Source organism: Castor canadensis, chromosome X (assembly GCF_047511655.1).
Source record: "Castor canadensis chromosome X, mCasCan1.hap1v2, whole genome shotgun sequence".
Classification (NCBI taxonomy): Eukaryota; Metazoa; Chordata; class Mammalia; order Rodentia; family Castoridae; genus Castor; species Castor canadensis.
Window position 1 is genome coordinate 46,485,864 of NC_133405.1, and position 26,263 is coordinate 46,512,126.

The 26,263-nt window shown below is 46.3% G+C and overlaps 1 protein-coding gene across 3 annotated transcripts in view; it reads left to right on the top strand.

Moving 5' to 3' along the window:
• Window positions 1-5,143: 5,143 nt before the first annotated feature.
• The window catches only part of Tsc22d3 (TSC22 domain family member 3), a 59,748-nt gene continuing 38,628 nt past the window's right edge, over window positions 5,144-26,263 (top strand). Inside the window, exons 1-2 of one of the 3 annotated variants that reach the window (XM_020186770.2) lie at window positions 5,144-5,323; window positions 5,563-5,988. In XM_020186770.2, the coding sequence (XP_020042359.1) occupies window positions 5,669-5,988 (320 nt within the window). In that variant the 5' untranslated portion in view covers window positions 5,144-5,323; window positions 5,563-5,668. Of the gene's footprint in view, window positions 5,324-5,344; window positions 5,989-26,263 lie in introns of those variants that run through there. The other 2 variants (XM_020186769.2, XM_020186768.2) reach the window with 2 other exon arrangements.

A 26,263-nucleotide genomic window follows, 5' to 3' on the forward strand; every position in this document is an offset into this window, starting at 1 on the left:
TAGGTACAGTGTGTTGGGGGGGAGTACTTGTGGAAGGGAGATGATGAACGAAAGAGATGATGATGAGGGAATATGGTTGGTGGAATTCATATATGAAATAGAACAATGAAACTGTTTGCAATTGCTTTAAGTGGGGCAGGGAGGGGACCAATAGGGAGAGATGGTGGGGGCAATCTAACCAATGTACAATATAAGCCTATTTGAAATTGTCGCAATGAATCCCCTCTGTTCAACGAATATATCCTAATGAAAAAATAAAAAAGAAAATGAAGTTAAGACATCTTCTAAATCCCTCCCCCTAAATCATCTAATGGGTAACAGCACAAGTTCTGAAGTTAGAAAGCTGTAAGTTCAAATCCAGACTCTACCATTTACTCCTTATGTGACCTGAGAGTGTATTGAAATTTCCCAAGGTTACATTATCACTGGAAACATACCTACCATTTGAGCTACACTGCCAACCCTTTTTGTTTAGTTATGTTTTAGTAGGGTCTCACTTTTATTCCTTGGGTGAGCCTGGACCACTATCCTCCTATTTATGCTTCCTCAGTAGCTGGGATGACAAGCACGTGTTACCACACCCAGCTTTTTATTGATTGAAATGGGGTCTCCCTAACTGCTTGCCCAAGCTTGCAAACTTTGATCCTCCCGATCTCCACCTCCCAAGTAGCTAGGATTGTAGGTATCAGCCACCATGCTCAGCTTGGAATCGTACATATTTCATAGGGCTGTCCTGGTACATAGCAGGGACTTTGTAAAATGATATCTTCTTTTCTTTTTTTTGGCCTTTTGTTCTGGGGATTGAACCAAGGGCCTTGCACACTCTAGGCAAATGCTCATACCATCACAGACCTTTTGTTTGTATTTTGTTTTTAGACAGGGTCTCACTAACTGCCTAGGCTGACCTGGAAGTTACTATGTAGCTGAGGCCTCCTGACTTGAACTTGCCATTCTCCTGCCTCTACCTCCCAAGCAACTGAGATTATAAGCATACCCCATCAAACCTGGCTGTATTCTTTCTCTTAATAATTACCACATGCAAGTCAAACTTGTGAAGTTGGTGGACTTCTTTTTTTCTCCTCTTTTCATTCTTTGCCTCCCTTCCTTCATTCCTCCCTCCCTCCCTCCCTTCCTTCCTTCCTTCCTTCTTCCCTTCCCTTTTTTTTTAAACAAGGTTTTACTATTTAGCCCAGGGCTGGCCTTGAATTCAAAATCCTCCTGCCTCTGTCTCTGGAGTACTGCAATCCCTAGTATGAACCACCCTACCAGACTCGGGGGACGTTCTTTAATGTTTTTTGCTCTGTTCTCCCTTTCCAGTCTCAACTCTCATTATTACATCTCTCAAATTTCATTCCAAAGTAACTATTGTGTAATTCACACTGGCTCCCAGCATACATACCACTCTTGCCCCTGGGCTTCTGTGTAGTCTGTCTACAAATGGTCTATGGCTTATGATGAATCGACTTACAATTTTTTAACTTTATGATGGTACAAAATCAATACGCATTCAGTAGAAACTATACTTCAAATTTTGAATTTGGATCTTCTTCTGGGCTAGTGATATGTGGTCTGATACTCTCTCTTGATGCTGGACAGTTAGCTCCCAGTAAGCCATGAGACTAAGAGTGTAAATGCCTGATACTACATGGTGTTCTGTGTTGTTAAGTGATGATGCTCAGTAGGTTAGGTATGGTAAATGCATGTCTAACTTTCGATATTTTCAGTTATGGTGGGTTGACTGGGACATAACCTATTGTTAAGTCAGCCAATGAGCATCTGTAGGCTGCCCTTCCATCCTGAAAGAGCAAACCCCTCCTCTTCCTCCACACTTTCACAACATATGCTCCCAAGCCTTTATCATCATTTCCCATTTGTCTATCTATGTATCTGTTTCTCCAGCTAGACCACGAGTTCTTTGGGGACTTGGGCTGTGTCTTATATTCCTGTGAATCTCCACTAACCCCCTTCCTGTATGGCACAGGGCAAGGGCTCTGTTAAGTGCCATTAAATGACTCCATCTAAAAGGGAGGTGCTCCTTTTTAAAATTTTTTATTATTATTGTTGTACTGGAGGTACACCATGACATTTACCAAAGTTCTCACAATATATCACAGTTGAGTTCACCCCCTCCATCATTCTCCTTTATTAACCCTCCCCCCATTCCTGGAACAGTTTCAACAGGTCTCATTTTTCCATTTTCATACATGAGTACGCATTATTTCCACCACATTCACCCTCCTACACCCTTCACTTATATCCTTCCCCTCCACTGGTGCCAACCCTCAAACAGGACCTGTTTTACCTTCCTGTTGAGGTGCTCCTTTCTAACCCTTTTTCTTCCACCAAAAAGGCCACCAGTCTGTCTAGAAGTCCCCACCCCTGCTCTCTGAGTTTATGCAAGGATATTTTGCTGCTTGGAGTCTCTCCATACAACTCAATATGTGTCAGCAAAGCAAGGCTACACAGAGGGGAGCCAAGGTGGCCCTGCCCAGTCAGCCTTCCCTAACAGAGGTATGCAGTATGTCAATACAAGCTGGACTTGTATGCAAACACATGGCAACTCTCGGAACTCTCTCTCTCTCTGAACTATCCAGATTTTTCTATATCTCAATTATGTTTGCTCTTGATTGGCCTGGATGTGGTATGCAAAGCTGTACTGAATTATTAACAACACTGCTTGAGAGCAAGGACTACAACAAGGGAAATGTCAAGGGAACAAAGTTTTGAGTTTAATGGTACCAAATGCCAAGAAGGAAATACTTCCACTAGGTCCTCATCCCAAGGTTATGCACAAAGATAAGAGGACTAGGACAAATATAGAAACAAAAGGCCTAGCAGTTCTCAAAACACAATTTAACTAAACATTAAAAGATCTAATATATTATGGTATAGCATTTAACATAAAATAATTATAAACGAGAAAAAATAAACACTGTAATTAAAAAACAATTCAGCAAGCTATAAGTTTACACGATGCCAATGAAATTTCATATTCTACTACCTCCTCTGGGTTTTAGTCAAGAACATTTTTATGAAGAGAAAAAGAATGTGGGAAAAGAACACACATAAATGATTGGTTGGATTTTTATAGTAGCAGTGCTGGGAATTGAACTTGGGTCCTCACCCTTTGCTAAGCAAGTATTCTCTACTGCTTGAACCACACCTCTAGCCTTTTTTTTTTTGGTCTGGTTGGCCTCAACCCTCCCCATCCTCTTACCTCCGCCTCCATCGAGGACCACCTTTTGAGAGAAGAAATAAAGATTTCTTAGCATCTGTGAGATCACAGGGATCATTCTCTCAGTTCCGTTGCTCTCAGCAGTAACGATCAATGTCTTCTGACCTTGGGATCCTATGAGGAGCCAGGGATATGACTTGTTTTTGGTTTTCTGACCAGTATAGCAGACAGAGTACTGACTTCCCCACATTTTGGGGTCCTATACAACACCCACGCGGTTTTGGGAACAGGAATTAGTTGTCCGCCCAGGCTTGGGGCGCATGGAGGAAATTACAAAATGTATGGAAGTGCGCTCTGCAGGAACTCAGGGCAAGTCCGGTTTGGGGCTGGACTTGGGGTCCCCCTACAGCTTGGCAAAGGGGCTCTTCTCTCCTACTCTCAGAACCCATGTACCGTGGATCCACTAGGAGGCAACTCTGGTGTCTTGCAAAGGATGCCGAACACTGCGCGGCCGGGAGAAACCCATTCCAGGTCTCGGGCAGAAGATGGCAGTATCTACTGTACTATTTCATGTGTCTTGGGCTTATGAATGAAGCGAGTGAAGGGGGGTGGGGAGTGGGACTGAACTGAAATCTACTTAAATTTGATATGAAAAGTGAACATTATGAATATTTTAAATTTTTCCCACAACCAATAATGATTGAATCTTGTAACATTCAACGTATTGCGAATCTCCAAGTTCAGAGACACCCTAGAAGCCTGCCCGTTGCCCACCCAGCACCAAAGCCAGTCTCAAAGCCAGGGTTATGACCCAGGGCACCAGACTGCCCCCTCCATGTATCTGCTCTTTCACTTCACCTCAGCCCCGGATTCATCCTCGCGGATCCCTCCGCCGCGGGGCTCTCGGCGACCCGGCACTCTTTTCCCACCCTGCCCCTCTCGCAGTGAGCACGGACTGCACAGCTCTCTGCGAGGAGGGTGAGGAAGGCGGACATCACCTAAGGCTGCCAGGTAGGGCTCCGAAAAGAGGGAGGAGAGCAGGCTTATAAAAATAGGGAAAGAGGAGTAAGATGAAAGAGGAGTGCTGAATTGAGGAAAGGGGAAATAAAATGAAAATCAAGAGGGGAGAACAAGAGAGAAAAGGAAAGGGGGAATGTAAAATAGAGAAAAGGAGGGAAAAGAAATGCGGGGATAAAGAGAAAAGAGGGAATGGGCGAGAAACTGGAGGAAATAAAGTAAAGAGGAAAAGATAGAAAATGAGAACTTGTGGGGAAAGCGGCAGAAGGAGTGATTAAGAAAGGGAGAGGGGGCAGCGCGATGGGGAGCTGGTGTTCCCGAAAAAGTCTGGGGGAGATTCCCCCAAAATGGGATTCAGGGAAGCAAGGAGCCAGCAAGTGCGGAGAAAGAGAGGATGCAGAGGGAAGAAACGGAGAGTCTGAGCGTGACTCTGTGGCTTTTGCTTAAGGCATTTATTGGGAACTTCAGAGGTGTGCCTGGCGCTCTATGACTGCAGAAGTGACTTATGTCGCTTGGCGCCTCCAAAAATCGGTTCGGAGGCTTCAAGCCACGCCACGCCACGCCGAGCCTTCGACGCGGCGTTCCTCCTGCAGGGGAACTCCTCCTCGGGGGTGCTGGAAACGTTTGCCCTCCCGCCAAGCTCGAGACCCACAAGGCCGGGCGATCGCGGGATTGGGAGGCGCGGCGTCCCGGCCCGCCGGCTGTTGGCAGATTTCTGGCGGAGGATGCGCCATGAGCGTTGAGGGCGCCCGAGCTGAGGAGAGCCGGGGCAAGCCGGGCCGGGCTCCGCAGGAGGGCGGGCGAGGGTGCGAGCGGCCGCGTGGGCGCAGTGTGCCGGCGGGAGGGCGGGGCGGGGGGCTGGACCCTGGCGGCCAGGGAAGCGGTGGCTGGGCGTCCTCCGCCAGCCCCTCAGGGGTAATTTATATGCTGTCACAGCCCGGTGCGGACTCCAGGGCGTGCAGCGGGCTCACTTGCGCACTCGTGCTTAGCTCCTGCCACCGCTGCTCCGCAGGCACAGCCCAAGGGAGCCTGAGAGCCTGTGATCGCGGAGGGCGAGAGCCAAAGGGGGAGGGAGCGAGGGCGCGCCCCGGCTCTCCTGGTGCCCTGCGCCCGCCCTTCCTGCCGCCACAGGTCCGCCCCGAGCCTCGTTCACACTTGGGAAACTTGGGAGCGCGCTGGGGCCACGGGTGGCACCTCGTGGGGGCGGCCCCCGCCTCAAGAGGAGGAGGAGGAGGAAGTGAGCCCGAAGGATCCGCTCAGAGCTGTTTGTCCAGCTGTTTCTATTCGCACCCCAAGCAGTACAACCAGAAGGGGGCCCGAACCGAAGGTGGCTGGCTTTAGGGACTAATTTCCAACTCTTCTCCTCACAGCTTGTCTTTTCCAGGCACCCTGGAGTCCCCTCAAGCCAGCCCGCAGGGCGCGCACCTGCCAGCCGACCCTGACCTCACAGACCAGGCGGCCTCCAAGCCTGAGAAGATGGCCCAGTCCAAGAATGACTGCCGCTCACCTGTCGGTCTCGACTGCTGCAACTGCTGCCTAGACCTGGCCAACCGCAGCGGGCTTCAGGGAGGCAGCAGCGGGGAGAACAACAATCCAGGCAGTCCCACCGTGAGCAACTTTCGGCAGCTGCAGGAGAAGCTGATCTTCGAGAATCTCAACACTGACAAGCTCAACAGCATAATGCGGCAGGATTCGCTACAGCCAGTGCTGCGGGACCCCTGCTACCTGATCAATGAGGGCATCTGCAACAGCAACATCGATCAGACCATGCTCTCCATCCTGCTCTTCTTCCACAGGTGGGTGACTGGGCATCCGAGTGGGAACACATCCCCGCTTACAGCACCCTCTGCCGAATCCTTACCTCTGACAAAACCAGGAAGTTCACCGGAGTGGGGGGGACTGGGGAGGTCTGACTCGCTGTCTGTCACCACTGGACCTTGAGGCTAGTTATAGTCCTGCAGAGCCTAGGGAAGGAAGGCCTGGCAGGTGCAAGCCTATTTTGAAGAGTGCCTGCAAAGTCTTGCCAAGGGGATGCCGGGGCCCAGAAGATAGGCAGACTCCATATAGTTTAGAGGTAGCTGTAGGTATCCCTTTCTCAAATGCATACATTTGCCGGCGAAATGGCTCAAGTGGTAGAGTGCACCTGCCTAACAAGCATGAGGCCCTGAGTTCAAACCCCAGTAGTGCCAAAAAAGAAAAAGAGGACTCAAATGCATACATTTTCACAGACCCTTGAGCCTGCCTTGAGGTCCTCTTGGAATCTTGAGTTCTATCCGACTCAAAAGCCCATTTCGAAATGTGTAAACTCGGATTGAAACTGCAAGGATTTTTAAATTACTGAGTGGCCCTGAGTGACAGTAAGGGCAAGTAAAATGTCAAGATAAATTAGGCTGCTAGTGGTGGAAGGAGGAGGATGGGGGATAGGAAAAGTCAGAGACCTGTGAGAATTTTTGGACCCCACCCCCTCCTTGGACTTCAAATGTAGGTAAAAAGCAACCCCAGAGAGCATCTTAGGACATCTCCTTGAGTGCCTGAAGAATTGTGTGTGTAGCAGGAGGATGGGTGAGTCCATATCCATGCAAGCATGTATTCCAGTGCACCTCTGACGTTCTAGAAATCCCTCTGGGGAGGCAAGTGAGGAAAGGAGAGAGGAGAAAAACACAGTGGGACTATCCAGGGTCTGAGACACTCGGTAAGAAGGACCTATTACTGAGGTAATTCAGAGACAGAATTACTTCAGGAAACCCTACTGTGGGTTTGGTGTTAGTGTCTAGGTGTGTGCACACATGTGTGCCAGGAGTGTGTGTGTGTGTGTGTTTGTGTTTTCAGGGGTGGATTTTATTCTTGCTCAATGACACAGGTTATGTAAGAGGGACATCCCTGCTGTGGGAGACCTTGTGGGCTCTACCTTTCTATATGAGACTGCGCCTGACCTTTCTGGTACCTCTAAGGCTCCTTCTTTTTAGCTCTGAAATTCTAGGTCATAGGCAACTGGTGTGTCCAGACAAAGTGATAAGAAATGCTGAGCACTCATAAAATACTTGGCTGGCAGTGAGACTCAGACAGGAAAATTTAAAAGCAACCTAAAAAGGCAGGAGCTCCCCTCACTAACTGCTAAGACCAGGTTTGCCTCTCTTCTCTCAAGACAAACCCACCATCACCTCCTTCTCACTCTAGCCCCCAATGGTTCCAGACTGGAACAAGCAAGGCTGTTGACTTCATTATTAGTGTCCTTCTAACAAGTTGTATTTCTCAGGCATTTTCAATGCCATTGAAGCTCTTTCCCACCTATTATTTCACTTTAGGTATCAAATTATCTCACTGTCTAAAATAAACCAGGTTGTGGATGAAACAGGTTTTGAGAGAATCTTCATTTCTGGTGAAAGATTACTACAAGTGTATTCAGCCCACAGACAGTGAAATCCTGATGAATGAAATCCCTAACAGGCTCCTAACAATCCCCTTGCTCCCTCCCTCCTTGCACTCTGTTGGAGAGTGGCTGGGAGATAAGGGTGGGAGAGAAACCTGGAAAGAAGGCCCATAGCATTTGCATTCAACTGGAAGGCTTTGGCAAAGTGTGAGAAGGGGGTGCTTCCTCTGGTTCTGGGCCTAGGAGGGTCAGGTTGGGCCTAAGTGAGAGAGGTGTGAAGCAGGGAGCCTGACATTAAAGTGTTCACTTGTGCCACACCTCTGGGAGCATCCTGGTTGTTTGGATTTCTTGAGTGGAAAGACCTTCTTTGTGGGTGTATTGATGCTTGGTTTATGGCAAATCCTGGAAAGGTGCAGGGTCAGGAAGGGTAAAGGCACTGGTTGAGGGAAGAGAGTGAACTGTCCTGTCGGGGAGGTGCGCCAGAGTACCCTGTCTTCTGGGGTCAGGAGCAAAGCAGTGTCCTAAACCACTCTTGCAGAGCCAGTCAGCAGGCTGTCAGGCTTCCTTGAAGCTGAGGAATGAGTGACAGGGTCCTGCAGGGTTCTAGTAGGATAAATCATTCTCTTACTTTCCTTGACAACTGGGATTGGAGATTCTGAATTCAGGTTAGGCTGTGTGCAGAATAGCATACTCCTTAGCAAACTAAGAGACCATTGTTGCTGGTCATGGGGTGTCTCCAATGTCTGCGATGAACATTTCCTTTCTCGATTCATTTAATCTAAGCCTGGGTTTCTTTTTTCTTTTCTTTTCTTTTCTTTCTTTCTCTTCTTTTTTCTTTTTTTAAATTTTATTTTATTGATCATTTTTACATTTCCTTACACCTGTATACATTGTTTTGGCCACCTCCCCCTCCCCTGCCTCTGGGCAGAACCGGTTTTGCCCTCTTGTTCTCCAATTTTGTTGAAGAAAAAACCGTACATGATAAAAAGGAAAACATAGCACTTTTGCTAGTTTGAGATGAAGATAGCTATACAGAGAGATTCCTAGTGTTGTTACCATGCACATATGTATTGCAACCCACATTGGTTCATCTCTGCCAGACCTCTTCCCTACTTCCTAGTCCCCTTCCCATAGTGGCCTCTGCCAGTTTAAGATTACTATACTCACTCCTCTACAGTGTGCACATCAACCATATTCAAGTTTTAGGTTTCCTTTCCTTTTCCTATTCCTCCCATGCGCATTCTCCCCTTAGTGTGTGACCCATGTCCAATAATATTTGTGCATTGGTTTTGGGTCTATAATCTGCATGAGAGAGAACATGCAATTTTTGGCCTTCTGAGCCTGACTTCCTTCAATCCTTCCTTCCTTCCTTCCTTCCTTCCTTCCTTCCTCCCTTCCTTCCTTCCTTCCTTCCTTCCTTCCTCCTTCCCTCCCTTCTCCCTCCCTCCCTTCCTTCCTTCCACAGTACTGGGGTTCCAACTCAGGGCCTTGCACTTGCTAACCAAGCACTCCACCACTTGAGCCATACCTCCAGCCCAGTTCCCTGGGTTTCTATCTTCATACTTCAGCCTTCCTTTCTATTCCTGTCCTAATTCATGATTAGACATTTCAGGTTCCTGTTTGGGTGTCTTTTTTTTTAATTTGTCAATTTTCAGAGCTGTATCTTCTGCTGGAGAAGCTCTTCTCCCCACTCCTCATCCTGTGCCCCATTCCCCTGCTGCAAGGACGCCCATATTCTTGGGAAGAGGACAGGACACACTGTGGTTTGTCTGCCTTGACACATCCCTCGATCCCAGCTTAACTCTCAGTTTCCTTGGAACATAAGAGTAGAGGAATTTGGGAGTAGGGCTGCATGTTATTTGCTTGATTTTCCTTGGTTTCTACTTAGACAGCCAGTATTCAATAAAGGTTTTTTTTTTTTTTGGCTAAATGACTTCTTAATTATTGGTGTGGCCCCATTAAAGATTTTACAACTTTATTCTTAACCTGGAAAATCCTTATTAAAGTTTCAATGTGGTTGTTCTTTTTTTCAGTTTTAACCACAAGTAGTAACTCTAGTAGCCCGATAGAAGTCCTGATGGACTGTACTGTGTATACACATAGGAATCAGCGGTAATGTGTGTGCAGCCTGTTGGAATGTAACTGGTGCCTGTAAACTATTGGGGGGAGAGGTGTATTTTAAACACCATCCCTTCATTCTTATGTTATGTAACTAATAACTATAAAGGATTAATAGCTAACATTTATTGTACATTTATAATGTATAGTGAACATTGTATCTGCATAATCTCATTTAGTAGTTGACCAACCCAAATGAAATGGGTGCTCTTATCACCCACTTTCATTTTATAGAGAAGGAAACTGAGACTTGGAAAAATCAAGTAACTTGCTTAATGCCTCACAATGAAGAGCAGAGCCATCACTCCAACTGAGATCATGGATTCTGGTGTCTGTTGCATGTCTGTGAAGAAAGAATTGTTAAGAACACTAAACAACTAAACCAACACTAAGGAAATTGTTAGAACACTAAAGATTTGTCTATGAAGTAAAGGAAACTGTAAACCCAGAACCTTCCAAATGGTCAAAATATCCTTATTAGGTAGGACGACCAAGGATTCTGGTGTTGGGACACAGACTTTTGGTGACATATTGGGACAGTCCCAGGGAAACTGGGATGGTTGGTTAGTTACCCTATTATTAGGGGATTCTACTTTATCATTTGAGTATGCTTCAAATACTGGAAAATTTAGGAAGGAGACAGAATATGCTGGGAAACAGCTGAAGTTTCCAATTTAAATGTAGCATATAAAAAAACTTCTTTTTTTTTTTTGGCAGTACTGGGGTTTGAAATAAGGGCTTCACACTTGCGAGGTAGACACTCTTATTGCTTGAGCTACTCGACCAGTCCTTGTGTGTGGTGGGTTTTTTTTTTTTCAAGATAGGGTCCCTGGAACTATTTGCCCAGGACTGGCTTTGAACTGCCATCCTCCTGATCTCTGCCTCCTGAGTAGCTAGGAGTACAGGTGTGAGGCACCTGTGCCCAGCTGAAAAAAGAAAAAAAAACTTCTTAAATTGAAATTTGAAGGGGTTTAATTCTCGAACCCACAAGGGATAAAAGGCTGAGATAGCTTTGGCAATATTCTGTTCTCATGATTATTGTTAAGTATATCTTAAGATTTTACCCAAAACTTTTTTACCAAAACTTTTTGTTTTATTTTATTTTTATTTATTTATTTGGTTTTTTGTTTGTTTGTTTTTGCAGTACCGGGGAGTTTGAACTCAAGGCTTCATGCTTGCTAGGTAGGCATTCTACCACTTGAGCCATGCCTGCAGCCCTCTTTGCTCTGGTTATTTTAGAAATAGGGTCTCACTTTTTGTCTGGGCAAGCCTAGATCTTGATATTCCTATTTTAGGCTTCCCACCATAGCTGGGATGTTAGGCATGAGTTGGGGGGGTGGGGTCTCACAAACTTTTTGCCCAGTCTGGCCTTGAACAACAGTCTTCCTGATCTCAGCCTCCCAAGTAGCTAGGATTTACAGGTGTGAGCCCAGTTTACCAAGAACTTTTAAATGAGCTCTGTTCTGCTTTTGGTCCCAGAGCACACCTGCCCAGTGGTCTGAAATATTCTGAATCTGAGTTCCCTTCAGCTCCAAAGTTTCTAGAATTCTGCTTTTAAGGTTCTGACTGGCACCAACTGGTTCTTACACACAAATGCTCAGAAAATAATAATAGCAAATATTTCTGATTGCTTCATATGTGCTAATTCATTTAATATTCTCTATCAAACTGGTATATAGTAGTATAGGGAAAAGATATAGATTCAGAGATCAGGTTTTCAAGAAAAATTCACATAAAATTATTTGTTCCTTAAATGAGTCTTAGCACAAATGATTTTATAATTTGTAATACTGGACTTGGCTTCTGAGGAGGTAGCCACTTTCATGTCGTGTTATGAGGGGCTTCCTGAGATCGTGCCTAAATTCATGTTATTTAAGAGGAAGTTTTCTGTCCCTGTACCATCTTTAAACTCATGTCGCATAGCACCAGTGGTATTCGGACCACACAGTGAGAATCCCTGAATTAGAGATTGCAAATGTCAACTAATTCACCATTCGATTTCGAGGATGGAATTCTTTGTCATAGAGAGGTTTTGAGTTTCTATGTAGTTAAGCCTGTCATTCTTTGCCTTTGTGATTTTGGCTTTTTTTTTTTTTTTTGCTCTTGATATCAAGCTTTGAAAGTTCTTCCTTAGCCCAAGTGTCTAGTGTTCTGACAAAGAATAGACACTCTTGGATTAAGGGAGTGTCTCCATTAAAACCAAAAATGCATTTGTAAAGTTAACATTCATAGTTTGGATACTTCATGAGAACCTTGACATAGAAGAAATTGTCCTTTTCTGAGGCACAAATGTGAATCACATGTGCTAGGAGGCTAGTACTTGGAGGCCAGTCCTTTTGCTGATGAGTGAGCCTGGTGCCTTACTGGCACCTACTACTATATATAGGTGTGCATATGTGTGTATGTATTATATATGCATGGATTGCATATTATATATAGTGATCAAATCTATACAGATTTGCCCTTGAACCATTTTAACTGTGCAATTTGGTGGCATCAAGTACATTCCCAATGTTGTACACCATCACCATTTCCAGAATTTTGTCATCATCTGCAAAAGAAACTGTACCCATTCAAAAATAATGTCTCCCAGCTGGTGGAATGGCTCAAGTGGTAGAGCACCTGCCTAGCAAGTGTGATCCTGAGTTTAATCCTCAGTACCACACACACACAAAAAAATAATAATGTCCTATCCCCCTTCCCCAGTCTCTGGTTACCTAGAACTTTCTGATTCTATGGATTTGCCTATTCTAGATATTTCATGTAAGTGGAATCATATAATATGTCACTTCTTTACTCAGCATAATGTTTTCAATGTTCATCCACGTTGTAGAATGTAATGGTACTTTATTTTTATGACTGAATAATATTCCATTGTTTGTATATAACACTTTTTGTTTATCTGTTCATTCATTAGTTCATTTTGGGCTTTGAAGAATGCAGCTATAAACAGAACCCACCCCTGTTCCAGTTGCTGTTTTCAGTTCTTTGGGATGTATACCTGAGGGTGGCATTTCCCTACCCCTACTTTTCAACACAATTTTTGGTCCTCTGCTCATAGCCACTTTACACATATGTAATAATTCTCATGAAATAAAGACACATCCATTTCTTTGGGGAGAATGCTGCCCTTGCCCCAGTAAGCTGCTGATGCTACTGATTACAACAAAAAGAAACCTAAGAAGCTTAACCAAGAGCTGGCAGAGTGGTTAGAGCAGTAAGAACACCTTCCTGACAAGTGTGAGGCCCTGAGTTCAATCCCCAGTACTGCCAAAAAAAAAAAACGTTTAACTAAGTGATGCTACTCATGGGGGACATGATTTGCTTTTGTGATGTTGATGAGTTGGGGACTGGAAAGAATTTTTGTGGGTATCTCTCATGAGTGACTGCACTCTAGCATACTTTTTAAAAAAGAATAGCATGTGACACCATTACACATCATTGACTTCTTTGTGTGGATTTGTTTCTCAGATCTTTGGACAGGGTGCAGCTTACTGGGAATAGGATTCCATGAGAATGAGACATGGGAAAGCCAAGTTTAGATAGGAGAAGTGGAGAGACAGGGCCAGAGTCCATAAAAGGCCCAGGTTGGGTGGGCTGCTACAGTGTGGGTCTCTGAATAGCGTAAGAGCTCATGCGGTCTGCTTGGGAGGTTCGGCTCTTAAAAAAAAGAAGATGCTCGAGGGCCATGGCTCGGGTGGTAGAGTGCCTGCCTCACAAGTACAAAGCCGTGAGTTCAAACCCCAGTTCCACCAGAGAGAGAATGTAAGAACAGAGCATTAATTTCATCTACTCAGTTTAGCGTTTGGACCCATGTGAGCCCATAACTTAGAATATAACTCTTTCCAGGGTGATCTTATTTTCCCTCCCTGCCTGAAGAGAAGGCTAATACTCCTTCCTATATTTGCACTTCCAGATAAACTGACAAGCTCTCAATTCCAGGTAGAGTGTTGGCTTCTTTCCAGACCTGGCCATGAAGGCCAGGGAGTCTGAGGAAATGGGGTCTCTGGGATCCCTGAGTGATAGACCCAGCAGAGTTCTTGCTCCCACCTGTGGGTTGGTTGAGAGGAGTGAGGTCAGTCACGTCTGCACCTGGTGGTAGCCATTGAACTTTCTCTTGTTATTGTAAGGCATCCCTCAAGATAACTGCAAAGCCCTAATTTGCTATGGCTAGTTGGATTTACATAACAAGTTGGTTGGTGTCATGCAATAGCTTTTTGAGCCCTGGAGAAAGCAGTACTGAGGGAGACTCACGCTTGGGCTCACTTGGAGGGGCACTTTGTGTGCTGGATGTACTCAAGGGAGAGCATTCCATGACCGCAAGGGTCAGAAAGATGAAGTTCCCCTTTGAGATGAAGGGAGAAATAAGGCTCAGGACATACCGTGCTGTGCCAATGCCTGCAATAATGGGACAAGGGTTAGGACTTCACTGTCATGCCACAGCTTTGGCAGACAGGGCTCTTCATGGAACCCCATGGTCTAATGAGAAGGCCAGAAGGCTAAATGCCAGCCTCAGCAACCTCAGTTTGAAGAGTCAGCTCAAGGAAAATGGTTTCCGGAGGTCACTGTCTACCGCGCAGAAATCCAGTTTTGCTGTAGAGTTGGAGTGGGCATAAAATAGGAACAGCAGCCATTTCCAAATGCTGTTCCAGGGAAATGGAAATCTTATTAGCAGGCAAGGCGAGTTCAAATGTACCTTCTAGCTAGAATCACTGCCCCAAAGTAGCTATTGCACTTGTGGAAATGCTCTAAGAGGTGTAAGATCTCAGCCAGCATGGGAGACTGAATGTAACGCTTCCCATTGTGCAGACACTAGCCCAAGGGAAAACAAGAGCTGGAAGCAGGCTTGGTCATGATGATCCAGGCCCAACATGCTTATCACCTTCCACTCCTGGGAGCCATGCTGCTCAAATAGGTCCCACATGGAGCTGGTGGAGTGGCTCAAGTGGTAGAGTCCTGCCTAGCAAGTGTGAGGCCCTGAGTTCAAATCCAAGAAAGGAAGGAAGGAAGGAAAGAAAGAAAAGTCTAGCATGAAATCAGAGGGGAGGGAGGGAGAAAGAAAAGAAAAGAAAGGAAAGAGAAAGAATGAAGACCAGCATGAAATCAGGCCCCTGCCCATGGACTGAGTATCACAGGGACCTTCCCTATCCTTCCTCAAAGGAATAATTTACTCACAAAATAGCCTTGAGTTTTCAACCCACTTTCTTTTGTCTTCTCTGCAAGGGAAATGGAGAGCAGCCGCTTACAGCTTAGGGGTCTGGCCAGGATTCCCACTGCTCTGTGCTCTGTAGGCTGGTGATTGGCTCCAGCTATCCCTGAGGAAAAAGAGGGTGAGAACTGAGAGGAAGGGAAGTGTTTCCAGTGGCTCATTCCTGACTTATCCCACCAGACACCCCTTCTTCAGCACTGCCATTTAGCTTCACTTTCCAGACTAGGCTGGGCCTAGGCCAGCCTGAGGGCCCTGACTCACCTCTGGTGTAGTGCCTTATGTAACAGTGCCAGGTTACTGAGGCATCAAGCTTCTGCTTGCTCAGTGGCGGGCTTCCCTGGGGCCAGGCATTCAGAAACCTGCTGGGGGCCTAAGTGGAGCTCATACTTTCCAAGGAAAAGCTTGCTCTCCACTATGTCAGGCAAACAGTCTGCTCAGGAGTAAGTGCCAGGCTTCAAAGGGGATCCCCCTCAGGCCTCACACTTAGCAGCAAATGCAAGCAGACAGGCGAGCTGGAGTGGATTTGGTTGGTTTAGAGGCTTTTTCTTGTGGTAGTGCACTGCTAAAGACGACCTGGTGCATGAAGGGTCCCAGAACAGTTCTTAGAAGGTCTTCTTTTGTATCTGCTTGTTGCTTCGGGGACTGTTTTGGGGAACCCAGTCTGATTGACACTAGGTGTACAGGTTTAACCAGAAGCTGGAGGAGCTGTTTAAAGGAAGATCCTTCAAGAACCAACTCTCAATCCACTCTCCACGAAGACTCAAAGTCCCCAGACTGCCCTGAATTTACAATGATTCTTAATCTCTTTCTGGCCTATTCAGAAAATTACATGACCAGTTTGGTGCATCTGAAGCAAAGTGAAGCCCGAATTACTGGAATTTATGACATTCTTCTCTATTAAACTAATCTGACTATTCACAACATAAAATATCCCCATTAATCTAATATTCCATGGGCTCAAAGACTGTGACTAATCCAATAGCTCCTCCCCTGTTTTTGCCCCAGCTTGTCCCACTGTGTTGCCACCATGTAAATGGCTCACAGGCTGAGCTAGGTAGGTGAGAACAACTGCTCTCTAATCCAAGAAAAAGAGGGAGAAACAGGGATACAAAGTTAAAAAGCTGGCTTGGGAATTACCAGCAGCATAATTTGTATCCAGAGCTCAGACTCATAAGTCTTTGGTCTGGGAGAGTGGCTCAAGTAGTAGAATGCTTGCCTAGCAAGTGCAAGACCCTGAGTTCAATTACCCGTACCACTAAAAAAAACAAACAACTCATGAGTCTTTGGACAAGACCATCTCTTGACTCAAAAGATCTGGATACCCCAAGTCACCAGACCAAAGCCAGAATCCATGGAAATTGTGGAACCAAAGCCAGAATCCATGAAAATTGTGGAACCTATGATGGAAGTGCAGAATTTTCCGTTTTCGCCACCCCACCCCACCCCACCCCCCCCCCCCGCCCCGGGATTTCAGCATCTCACATCTCTGTCCCCTCTGCCCTCTGGTTCCTATTCAGTTGCAGTAAAAAAGAAAGGAAAGGAAAAGAAAAAGAACTGGTCTGGTTTAAGGCAATTGAACCTGCCTGTCTTGGTGACCAGAGAAATGAGTGATGGCAATACCTCATTCAGCCTTGTACTGAGAGACCAAGCACTTCCTTAATCAATCCATCATTTATTGACCAAGGGCCGCTATTTTAGAGCACAAGCTATGGATTTATTGAATGCCTACCTACCTTGTTAAGCACTATAAAAGACACTGGACATCAGAGGCCAGGACCAGGGTGAGGAACTGAGGGTGCAGCTGGGGGCAGTGGAAAAAGCTGCACCCAAGGCCTGTGGGGAACAAAGCCCTGGAGCTCCTCCTTGAGAGAAAGGCCTTAAGCTTTGTGGAGCTTGGGCCTTGCCAAAGCAAACTAGGAAGGGAGAGTCTCTTTATGGCGGCGGCTTCCAGCAGAGCCTTAAAGAATGGGTTGGCTTTGGCAGGTAGGAAGTGGCTAGCTGGCTGACTGCAAGGCTTTCTGGTTGGGAGAGGGGGAGGGAGAACCTTGCCAATCTAGCAGGGCTTCTGGTAGGAAGGGGCTGGCCTGGGGTGGGAACTCTTATTCTTCCTGTGTTGAAGCTTCAGGAGCAAGAGAGAAAGGCACACTCTGGCCCTCTCTCGCTCGCTCTTTGCTTCTCTCTGACTCTGGGCAAGCTGCACCCTGGCACCCTCTCCTCAGAGGCTGGGAGAGGAAAGCACATCTCCCCTATGCCTGGAGCAAGCCCACTGGAACCAGGAGAGTTGAGCTAGGGTGGGGGTGGGGAGCAGTGGAGGATGGGCACCAGAAGAGTCTAGGGGTACAGCTTCATATTTGGGGCTCTCTGCCCTCAGAGTCCGTAAGGCCGCTTTGTAGGTGGATGGCAGAACAGCAGTGCCAGGATGCTACCCTGAGAATATACTTACCATTTGCCCAAGTCTCTCTGGCAAAAAGGGTGCTGGCAACATTGGAGGGTGTCATTTTAGCTTTGTTAGCACCTTGGTCAAAACCCCTTTTTTCCCAGATGCTATCTAAATGAAAGTCCTGGGGGCGGGCTGAGACAGGCAGGAAGCCTGAAGCTGGCAGGAAGGGAGAGGTAGCTGGGGCTGCAGAAGAAACCAGCCTCAAGTAAGCTGGGGAAGGAGGGTGCTGTTAAGGGTCAGTGCTCCTTCTTGCTTTCCAGTGCCCGCTCCCTGGGTTAGTGGTCTGGACATGTGTGCCCATAATCCTTTCCTACAAGTGGTATGGAGAATTCACATTCAAATTCATGAACAGATTAAGTCAGCAAGAAATAGTCATTGGATACCTTCCACGTGCCAGGCTCAGTGTTAGGCACTGGAGATGCAATGGGAAACACATGAAAGGGATGGTTTTAGCTGTTACAGAATAATCAGTAGGGTGGGGAAGACATGAACCAAATAGTCACACTAATGACTATGTAAATTACAAGCTAATTGTCAAGAGGAAAAAGGAATAGGCTCTGTCACAGTATAACAAACCGACTTCCCTGAGGAAGTGATATCTAAGCTAAAGAAACGAATCTCTAACGCTGAAATTCTAACCATCAGATCCAGTCAAAGGATACATTTTCAGTCAAGACTTTCTAAAGCACCCTTCAAGTCATACCACGTAGGTAGTTCTCACAACCCGAGAAATACCTCTAGGCCATGAGTGGCCAGCAGATCCAAAAAGGGAAGACTAACAACATTCTGACAAGTGGAAGAGATAAGTTTGAAGCCCATGGAGGGACTTGTACTTAATGTCATTCACTGCTAAAAATAGTCCATGACAGTATGGAAATGTGTAAAGGCTGGCCCTGGGGACCAGTGATAAAGTGGGTATAGCCTGTGGGGAGGAAAATTTGTTTCGTAAATTATTTACTGTACAGAGAAAATGAAGGGGGGGAGTCACATGAGTTTCTTTCCTCTTTGCGGGCTTCCTTCTGAGCTATGAATTCTCCTCATTGTACAGAGGCAGCGGGGCACAGAACTGCAGGCTGCACTTTTTTCAGGGCCAAGGTGAAAATTTTCTGGGTTACAAATGTCAGATATTTGTCCCAGCTGACAAGCAGCCTGAATACAGAAGGGAAGAGGAAGCCACACCTCTAGAGAATGACAAAGAAATTGATCAAAGGTCTCCAAGGAGAGAAGTGACCCCAGCACAATGGGCAAGACAGATGACAGATGACAGCTCAGGGTGATCCAAGGGAATCTGATCATGAAGGGTCAGGATAAGAGGAGCAGAACTTGTTGAGCCAACAGGAGGCTTGATGTTCCTGCCAGGTGAGGCTAAAGGAACTAAGGTCCTTGATCTAAGAGAAGTTTAAGGGCAGGAGGAGGGAGGTAGTTAGGAGAGAAGAGAGGTTGATTTTCAAATATGAGAAAAGTCATGGGCAGGGCATGGCAGATGGTGCCTGTTGTCCCAGTGATGTAGAAGGCATAGGAGGAGAATTGCAAACCAAGGCCAGCCTCAGACAAAAACACGAGACCCTATCCAAAAAATAACTAAAGCAAAAAAGGGCTAGGGATAGAGTGCATAAGTGGTAGAGTTCTTACCTAACAGGAGGCCCTGAGTTCAAACCCCGGTACCACCAAAAGAGTGGGAAAGCGAGAGCGAAAGAGAGAGCCAGAGCCAGAGAGAAAGAGAAAGAAAATTAGTTACAATTCAGTGATGGTGACTAGCTGTTTTCCAGTTACACTAGGAAAAGAACAAGGGGAAACAGGCCTAAACTGTAGCATGAAGGATTGAGATTAGATCGCAGAAAAACTTCCTGACTACAAGCATTCATAGAAGCTAGACCAAATTACCAAGGGATGTTACATGTAATTTTAAAATATGGGGAAAGTGGTGGCAGTAGCAATAAAGAACTGGATAAAAAAGTGAGAGGATTAGCTTTATAAAGTCCACGGACAGAAGGGGACAGGCAGTTGGGGAAAGCAAAGGGGTCAGGAACAAGTACTTATAAGGAAAAGGAAAGTGCATGTATGAAAGATGAAAGCACTTTCATGAAAATGCTTTCATAATAAAAATGTCAGTGAAATTTCCACTGGAGGCAAGTCATTAAAGCTAGCATACACTCTTCTGTGACTCAGTGGTGCGAGGGAATGGACTTAGGAGCTGATAGGGCCTGGCTAAACTAGTCTCAATGGGGCACTCTACCCCTATACTCTGACAATTTGGGAGAACACCCTCATGCTGAAGCCAATGAAATAAGACTGCCTACCCCAGGCACTTGTTGGGGGGACAATTTCTCCATGCACACAACAAAGATTAGACACTGGGAATATAATAGCAAACCACAAACCATGTGTGTCCCTGCCACAGGAAACTTACAATTTAGTGATCGGGACAGACATCAAATAATTACACAAATAATGATATCATTACAATTAATCATAATGAAACAAAACTGCAGAAAGCTGGGAGAACCTGTGCTGAGTGGGGCTTCACCTGGGGTTAAAAAACTTGCAAAAGAAAATTCACCTTAACACCTTGGGCACTGCCTGTGGCCCACTTCAAGTGAGCATTGCCCAAAATCAGTAGCAAGAAAAGGCAAAATGAGCCCAGTCACCATTAATGTCTTCAGATGTGGATTTTGAATATCCTCTAGCTTGCTGAAGCCCTGTCAGATAGGAACAAACCCCCAAGGAAATTTTCTTACTGCCAAGATCAGGCAACCTTGATTTAGGCAGAGTGATTTTTTAAGGGTCCGATGACCTATTAGCTGAAGATCTGGATCTGGAAGACTCTGGAAGAGCTCATCACCTGCCAGATGAACAGGGTGGAGGTCAGTAAAGAGAATAAAGAACTAATGTTTTTTATATTACACTTGAAACCACCCTCTAGAAATGACCATATCTCCAAAACACTGTGTCCCCAGTGTCCTCTTTAAACGTGGGAGGCTCTGTTAAGATCTTCTAGTTTTAGCTTCAGGGTGAATGTGTCCAGTGCTGTGGAACAGGGGCCTGGTGTTGGGATCCAGGACCCTAGAGAGATAGGGTATTGCTCTGCTTTGCCCTGACTCTCTCTCAGAGGCATGGGAGAGGGTTCTGGCCCTTGTAGGAAGTTGGGATGGGTCTCTCTGCCCTCCAAAGGTCCTGGAGGGCCACCAACTGGCTCAAAGGGCATTATCACTGGGTTCTCATGAAGCCCAGGGGTTTCACATCCTATGGACAGCCATTGACAGACTGTGACCTTGGCAAGTGGCAATCTCTCCGTTTCCTCATCTAGAAATTGGTGGCAATGTGGTTGGGAAAGTTAAGTGAGAGGACACTCCTAGAAAGCATACAGTATCCCTTCATTATCGTTAGGCAAGCCACACGTGGTACCAGAACAAAACCTTACCTGGCTGGCCTAGCCTCCCTCTCTCCCAAAATCCTTCTTCCCTCCTGCCCAGAGCCAGCCCACACCTAAAACCCAATCTGGCAAGCTTTGTCCCTGGCAAGGCTTGCTGTCCCCATCTTCTTCATTCCCACTCAAATAGAAATGACTGGGAACACTTCTGTTTTCTGTCCTGCTGAGGTGAGGAAACCGGTGAGATCTTTGACATTTTTACCAGAGATCCAAACCTAAATAAGCACAAGGGTACACTCCTGGCATTGCTAGCAAATGTGAAGGAGTTCAGAGGGCAGTGGGACTGGGAAAGCCTTTTCAAGACCTCAGCTCTCCCCTCCCAAGGTTGGTTGATGTCACCTTCTGCCTCCACATATACCTTTGACAGATACATAAAGGCTCAGAAGTGGAGGGAACTTTCTCAGTCATCTGGTCTAACCCCCCTCATACTTCATGCAAGGAAACTCAAGCCCCAAGTGGGATGGGTACTTGACCCAAACCAAACAGCCAATTAGGGAGCAGCTGGAAAGAGAAACCATGTCTCCTGATTTTCTGATCCAATGGTCTTCTGACTTCTGGTTTCTAGCTGGCTGGACACATCCCATCCCAGTAGGTACACAATATCTCCATGCCAGGAGACCAGCTTCAGGACTATCTGATGCCAACACGGTATTTTTTATTTGATTTTATTTAATGGAATTGACCAGTGGTTTGGGTGTTATGGAGTCCCAGCCCTAGAATCCTGCTTCTGCTCAGCTGGGGCTGCATGCCACAGCCACAGTCATGCAAGGGGGACAGAAAGGCCTGCTGTTCGGGTTGGAAAAGGAATCAGTTGCTGAAACATTGGTCTTTTTGAAAGTTCCAACCACAGGGGCTGGCTGGCAAAGCTGCCGTCTGGGCTCCCCCAGAAGATCCGGCCCTCCCCTCCTGACTAGGAGTTAGTTTAGGAAGCTGGCCCAACCTCAGCAGAAGATCCTGAGGGCAGCACTTGCCCCAGGAGCTCCAGTCTTCCCTCAGAGCCCCAAGGCACTCAAGGCTGTCCCACCTCCACAGCAGAGCCAGCCCAGGCTGACCTGAGGCTTCCTGAGCACTTTTTCTTGCGAGCGTGGGAAAGAGTTTCCAATTGCTCCCTCCACCTTGCCCAGAATCTAGAGAGAGAGAGAGAGAGAGAGAGAGAGAGATTGAAAGATTGAGAGATTGAGAGAGAGGAAGGAACCAACCCCAGCCAGGCCACCAGTTTCCCTGTGCAGCGGTGAGATGAAGGTGGAAAGGCTGGAGGAGCCCCAGCTCGTGGAGGAGCCCCAGCTCGGGGAGCACCCAGAGCCTGGGGAGGAGGCACAGTTCCTGGAGGAGTTACAGCTCGAGGTGGTAGAGAGTGGGTCAGATTTGGATCCAGAAGATCTGGGTTCGAGTTCAGACTTTGCCACCAATCTGATGCTTGAGCTTGAGTAAGTAACTTCCTACCCTTCTGTGGGTTGCTTTCCCTCCTTACAAAATGGGGGAGGGAGAGACGAGATGGTCTTTAAGGTGTCTTCCAATTCAGATATTCAGGAAGATGATTCCTCTAAAATCTCCATATGTGGAGGTGGCATGCACAGAAACTTGAAACAGATATTGTACACCTGAATTGAGGTCAGAATGGTGGTGTGGGGGCAGAGGGGCTTCACGTGAACAAGACAAAAAGAAAAAGAATAAGGTGATAAATGCCTAAGAGTCATGACTCCAAGAGAGGGCCTAGGCTGAATAGAATATTAGCTTTGATTTTCAAAACTCAAGGATAATGGGCTTGGAGCAGGCTGGTTAATAGTGAGAATCAGGGTATTTGGGATCTCATTAACATGCAGTTGCTAATGAACGCCTCAACCAAATGTCTCCCAGTGACCCTGTCAGTCTCCGAATGCAGACACTGATCTCAGATTTTGTTTCTTGAGTTCTTCTTGTGTGTTTTCGCAGAAATTCTCAATCAAATGGAGTGGAGGGTTTCAGATGTTCACATTCAGACCTGAAAGCCTAAGAAGAGAGATTAGACTGCCCTCCTATCTTAAAAACCTACTTTCTTGGTAAACCACAACTCTGACCAGACCCACTGCTGCATGACTCAATGCAGGTCCTTTGAAGAATCTGAGGGCCACTATATATAGCTGCTCTCCCCCCCCAGTAATGTGCAAATAAGCCACCAAAATCCAATCCACTTCATGAATGTTGGTGTCTGGTACATGGCACTGCATTCAGATTCCTTCAACATGGGTCATCACTCCCTAGTCTATAGGTGAGTGTCTATAAGCCATACCAGGTAACATTTCCCTACCCTAAGAGCTCCTTGCCAGGGCAGGCATGATATCTCGGGTCTCTATATAGCAGATCACCTACAATGTCCTCTGCCAACTTCGTATCCACCAGTGTGTCCACTGCTGGGGTGAGTGCAAAGAGAACCTTCCTCCACCTGCCCAGACACCTGCCACAGCCCTAGCACCATTAGCACTACACAGCCTGTGCCCTTGCTGCTCGTGGTGCACCCCTACTTCTTCTTGGCTCAGTTCCTTTATTCAACAATAATTTCTTAGCTGGTTTCTGGACACATGGTTAATCTTAATAATAGATTCCTAAGACTGGAAGGGATCTTAGAACAGAACAATGGTTTTCAGGGTGCTACACAATATAGAGTCCTCTTTAGCACCTTAGAGACTGTGGGAATGGGAGGAAAAAGGGAGAAGTGGAGGGGAGGAGAGGCCAGAGCAATGCTGAATTTGAGGGAGAAAAAGATTGGAGAGAGTTTGGAGGACAAGAGAAAGCAGGAGGTAGATTTTGCCACCACTCTCAGCAAACAAGGCCACAAATAATCTGTATATGTCTCTTAAAAGTTTGTAGCATTTTTGATCCTCAACTGGCTTGCTTTTTTCACCAGAGAGTTTTCAAACTGGGCTCCACTAAATCGTGTCTCCACGTGGGTGGTGAATATAAGGGGAGCTGGGAGCACTGGGAGCTTGGTGTCCAGAGCTCCCAGCCTCCCGTAGAGCAGTTCCTCTCTTTTAAGGACTTCGCATCCAGAAACCATGAGAACTTTTAGGGTAGGTTAAGGGCTAGGGACAAGAATGGGGGGGAGGATTATTGTTTGACAAAAAAGAAAGTTGGAAGCCACCAAGGGACCTTAACTCTCCAGCCAAACAAGAATCTCATTTAAAGCATCCTCAGGGGGCTAGACATGCTGCCTGGGCTTGAAAGCATCTAGCAGGAGCCAGTTCCTTTGCTGGTCAGCCTTGCTTGTTAGACAATCCATCTGTTTGGTCCAAATCAAATCAGTGCACTTCTTTCTTGCCTGTAGAATGCTTTGGCCCCTCCTCTGCATTCCTGCTGCTGGCCTCCTTTGTCTCTTGACCACCCGGGGAGCAAGCTCCCTGGGAGGGGTGTGCCTGGGGAAGGAGAAGCCAGTGTTCTCAGCTAAGAGTACGATGTGCTTCTTGGGGCCTGTGTGAGCACTGCGCTGCGCCAGGCAGACAGGCAGCCTACTGATGTGGGCTTGGGCCACTCCAGCCTATGCAGCCCCTGGGGCCAAGGTAGAGGAAGTCCACCCCACAGAAGGCACTAGCCAAGTTAAGCGAAGTCTAGTGTGGAATTCTGGGCAAGGGAAATAGCTCGAGGGAAGGAATACTTGACCTGGAATAAGGGCCCTGTGTTCTGTTGCAAACTCCAGCCTTGGCTAGGGCTGTCACCTGAAAGAAGAAAAATAATAACGGTCATGGCCTGGCCCTGAGAGGAAAGAGAGAGGGAGCCAGGCTGAGGAGAGTGTCCTGGCCATTTGAGGCAGTATGAAGCCCTGCCGGCTTTACATTGGAGCAAGAAATAAAGCCTTGCTTGTTGGTGGTGGGGCCCATTTGCGTACACTATAGAGAGAGCACTGTTTCCCCAAGTGTGGTAAACATATGCTGGTGGTGTGCAAGATGGTTTAAGGTGGTATGTGAACTAACTTTGTTACCTTATTTTTATAGCTATTTGTTTATGTAGCATACATTAGGGGAAATGCGGCTAACACATACATTGTATGATTTCAGAAATAGTATTTCTAAGGTTGTGGCATTTCTAAAAGGTGAATCTGCTTAAAGTTAATTTAGAAAAAGTATCTTGGCGGCAATAGATGAATAAATGGAGTCCAGGCTACCACACCGTATGTTAGCATGGATGGGGCCAGAGAATAAGTAACGGGAGCCATACCGCACAAGATTGTCTTTTCCGTGTGCACCTAGCTTGAAGCCCTCTCTGACAGCCTTATTCCAAGTGTAAGAACAACCTGCTATTTTTATATCCCCAGTGTCCTGCTCTGCCCCATGACACTCAACACTCCAGATTAGCAGCAGGCCTTTCCCTTCATCAAGGGTACTGTGTCTGCCACACTCCCGAAAACATGGGGTTATAGGCATATAGCAAGTTGCCGTGCTGTCTTCGCTAGCCTTCATTGATTTCTTCTCAGCATTGCTCATGAGTATATTCAACTCACATTGAAGGAGGTGTTTCTGGGAAGCAAGGCAAAAGGTTACAATTTTTCTCTGAATGCACAAAACCACAGAAGAAGGGCAGGATATATGTCACCGCAGCAAATTTCGCATGGACTTGCACTACTTTCCGAACAGATTGGGACAAGATTTGGTGGGAAATGTGTATAAAATCAAATTGTACAAGAGGGTGCTCACTTCTGCTGAGAGTTTGTGATGGGTTCTGTGTAGTAGCTTGGTTCACTTCCTCCTTCTGCTGAATGTTATTGTTAGTCCTGCTTTCTCCCGGGGAGCTCACCTTCCAGGTTGAAGGTGAGCCCTTAGGGGAAGCAGCGAGGTGATGGAGGTCATGGACCTGATCTCCTGCCTTCTGACTGGGTTGTACTGGGGAGTCTTGTGTAGACAGTCTTTCCTACTGATCTAGTCCCTTGAACTGTCTCTGATCTTCAAATATCTCCAAGAAAGGAGATACCAAGGTGTCCTTTGGTCATACATTCCAATAGTTAACAACCTCTGCTCTCTGAGATTGTTTCTCCTCATTCTGGAGTCTTCCAACTCTCCTATACACAATTTAGTAAGCTTAAATAGTAGTTATGTGCCTTGCTAACCTTCTTTTTCAAGTTTGCTAAATCTGCTTTTAAAAAATGAAAACTTAGAACCAGCTTCTATTTTTCCGTCCTTTTAGATAAAGTCTCCAAATTCTCCACCAGAGATTTCATTCCATCTTCTGTAAAAGCTAAGAATATAGCATGAATACCTTTGCTTTTAACCTGTCATCCCAATCCTACCTCTGATCAAGTGACATACATTTGCAAGACATACATGCATAAGGGAGGTTAGGAAAGGAGCAAAAATAACGGGACCAAAGAGGACCCAGTCACCTGCCCTAACTCCCTCAGCTAACTGTCCTGCAGGAAACTGGAACTGTGTAGGGTTTCATTAATGGCTGATGACCCTGCAATAGAGAAGGAAGATGACCTCATAGTTTCTACATGCTTCTTTCCTACTTAGAGCATCTAGGATCATGCTCATTTCTTA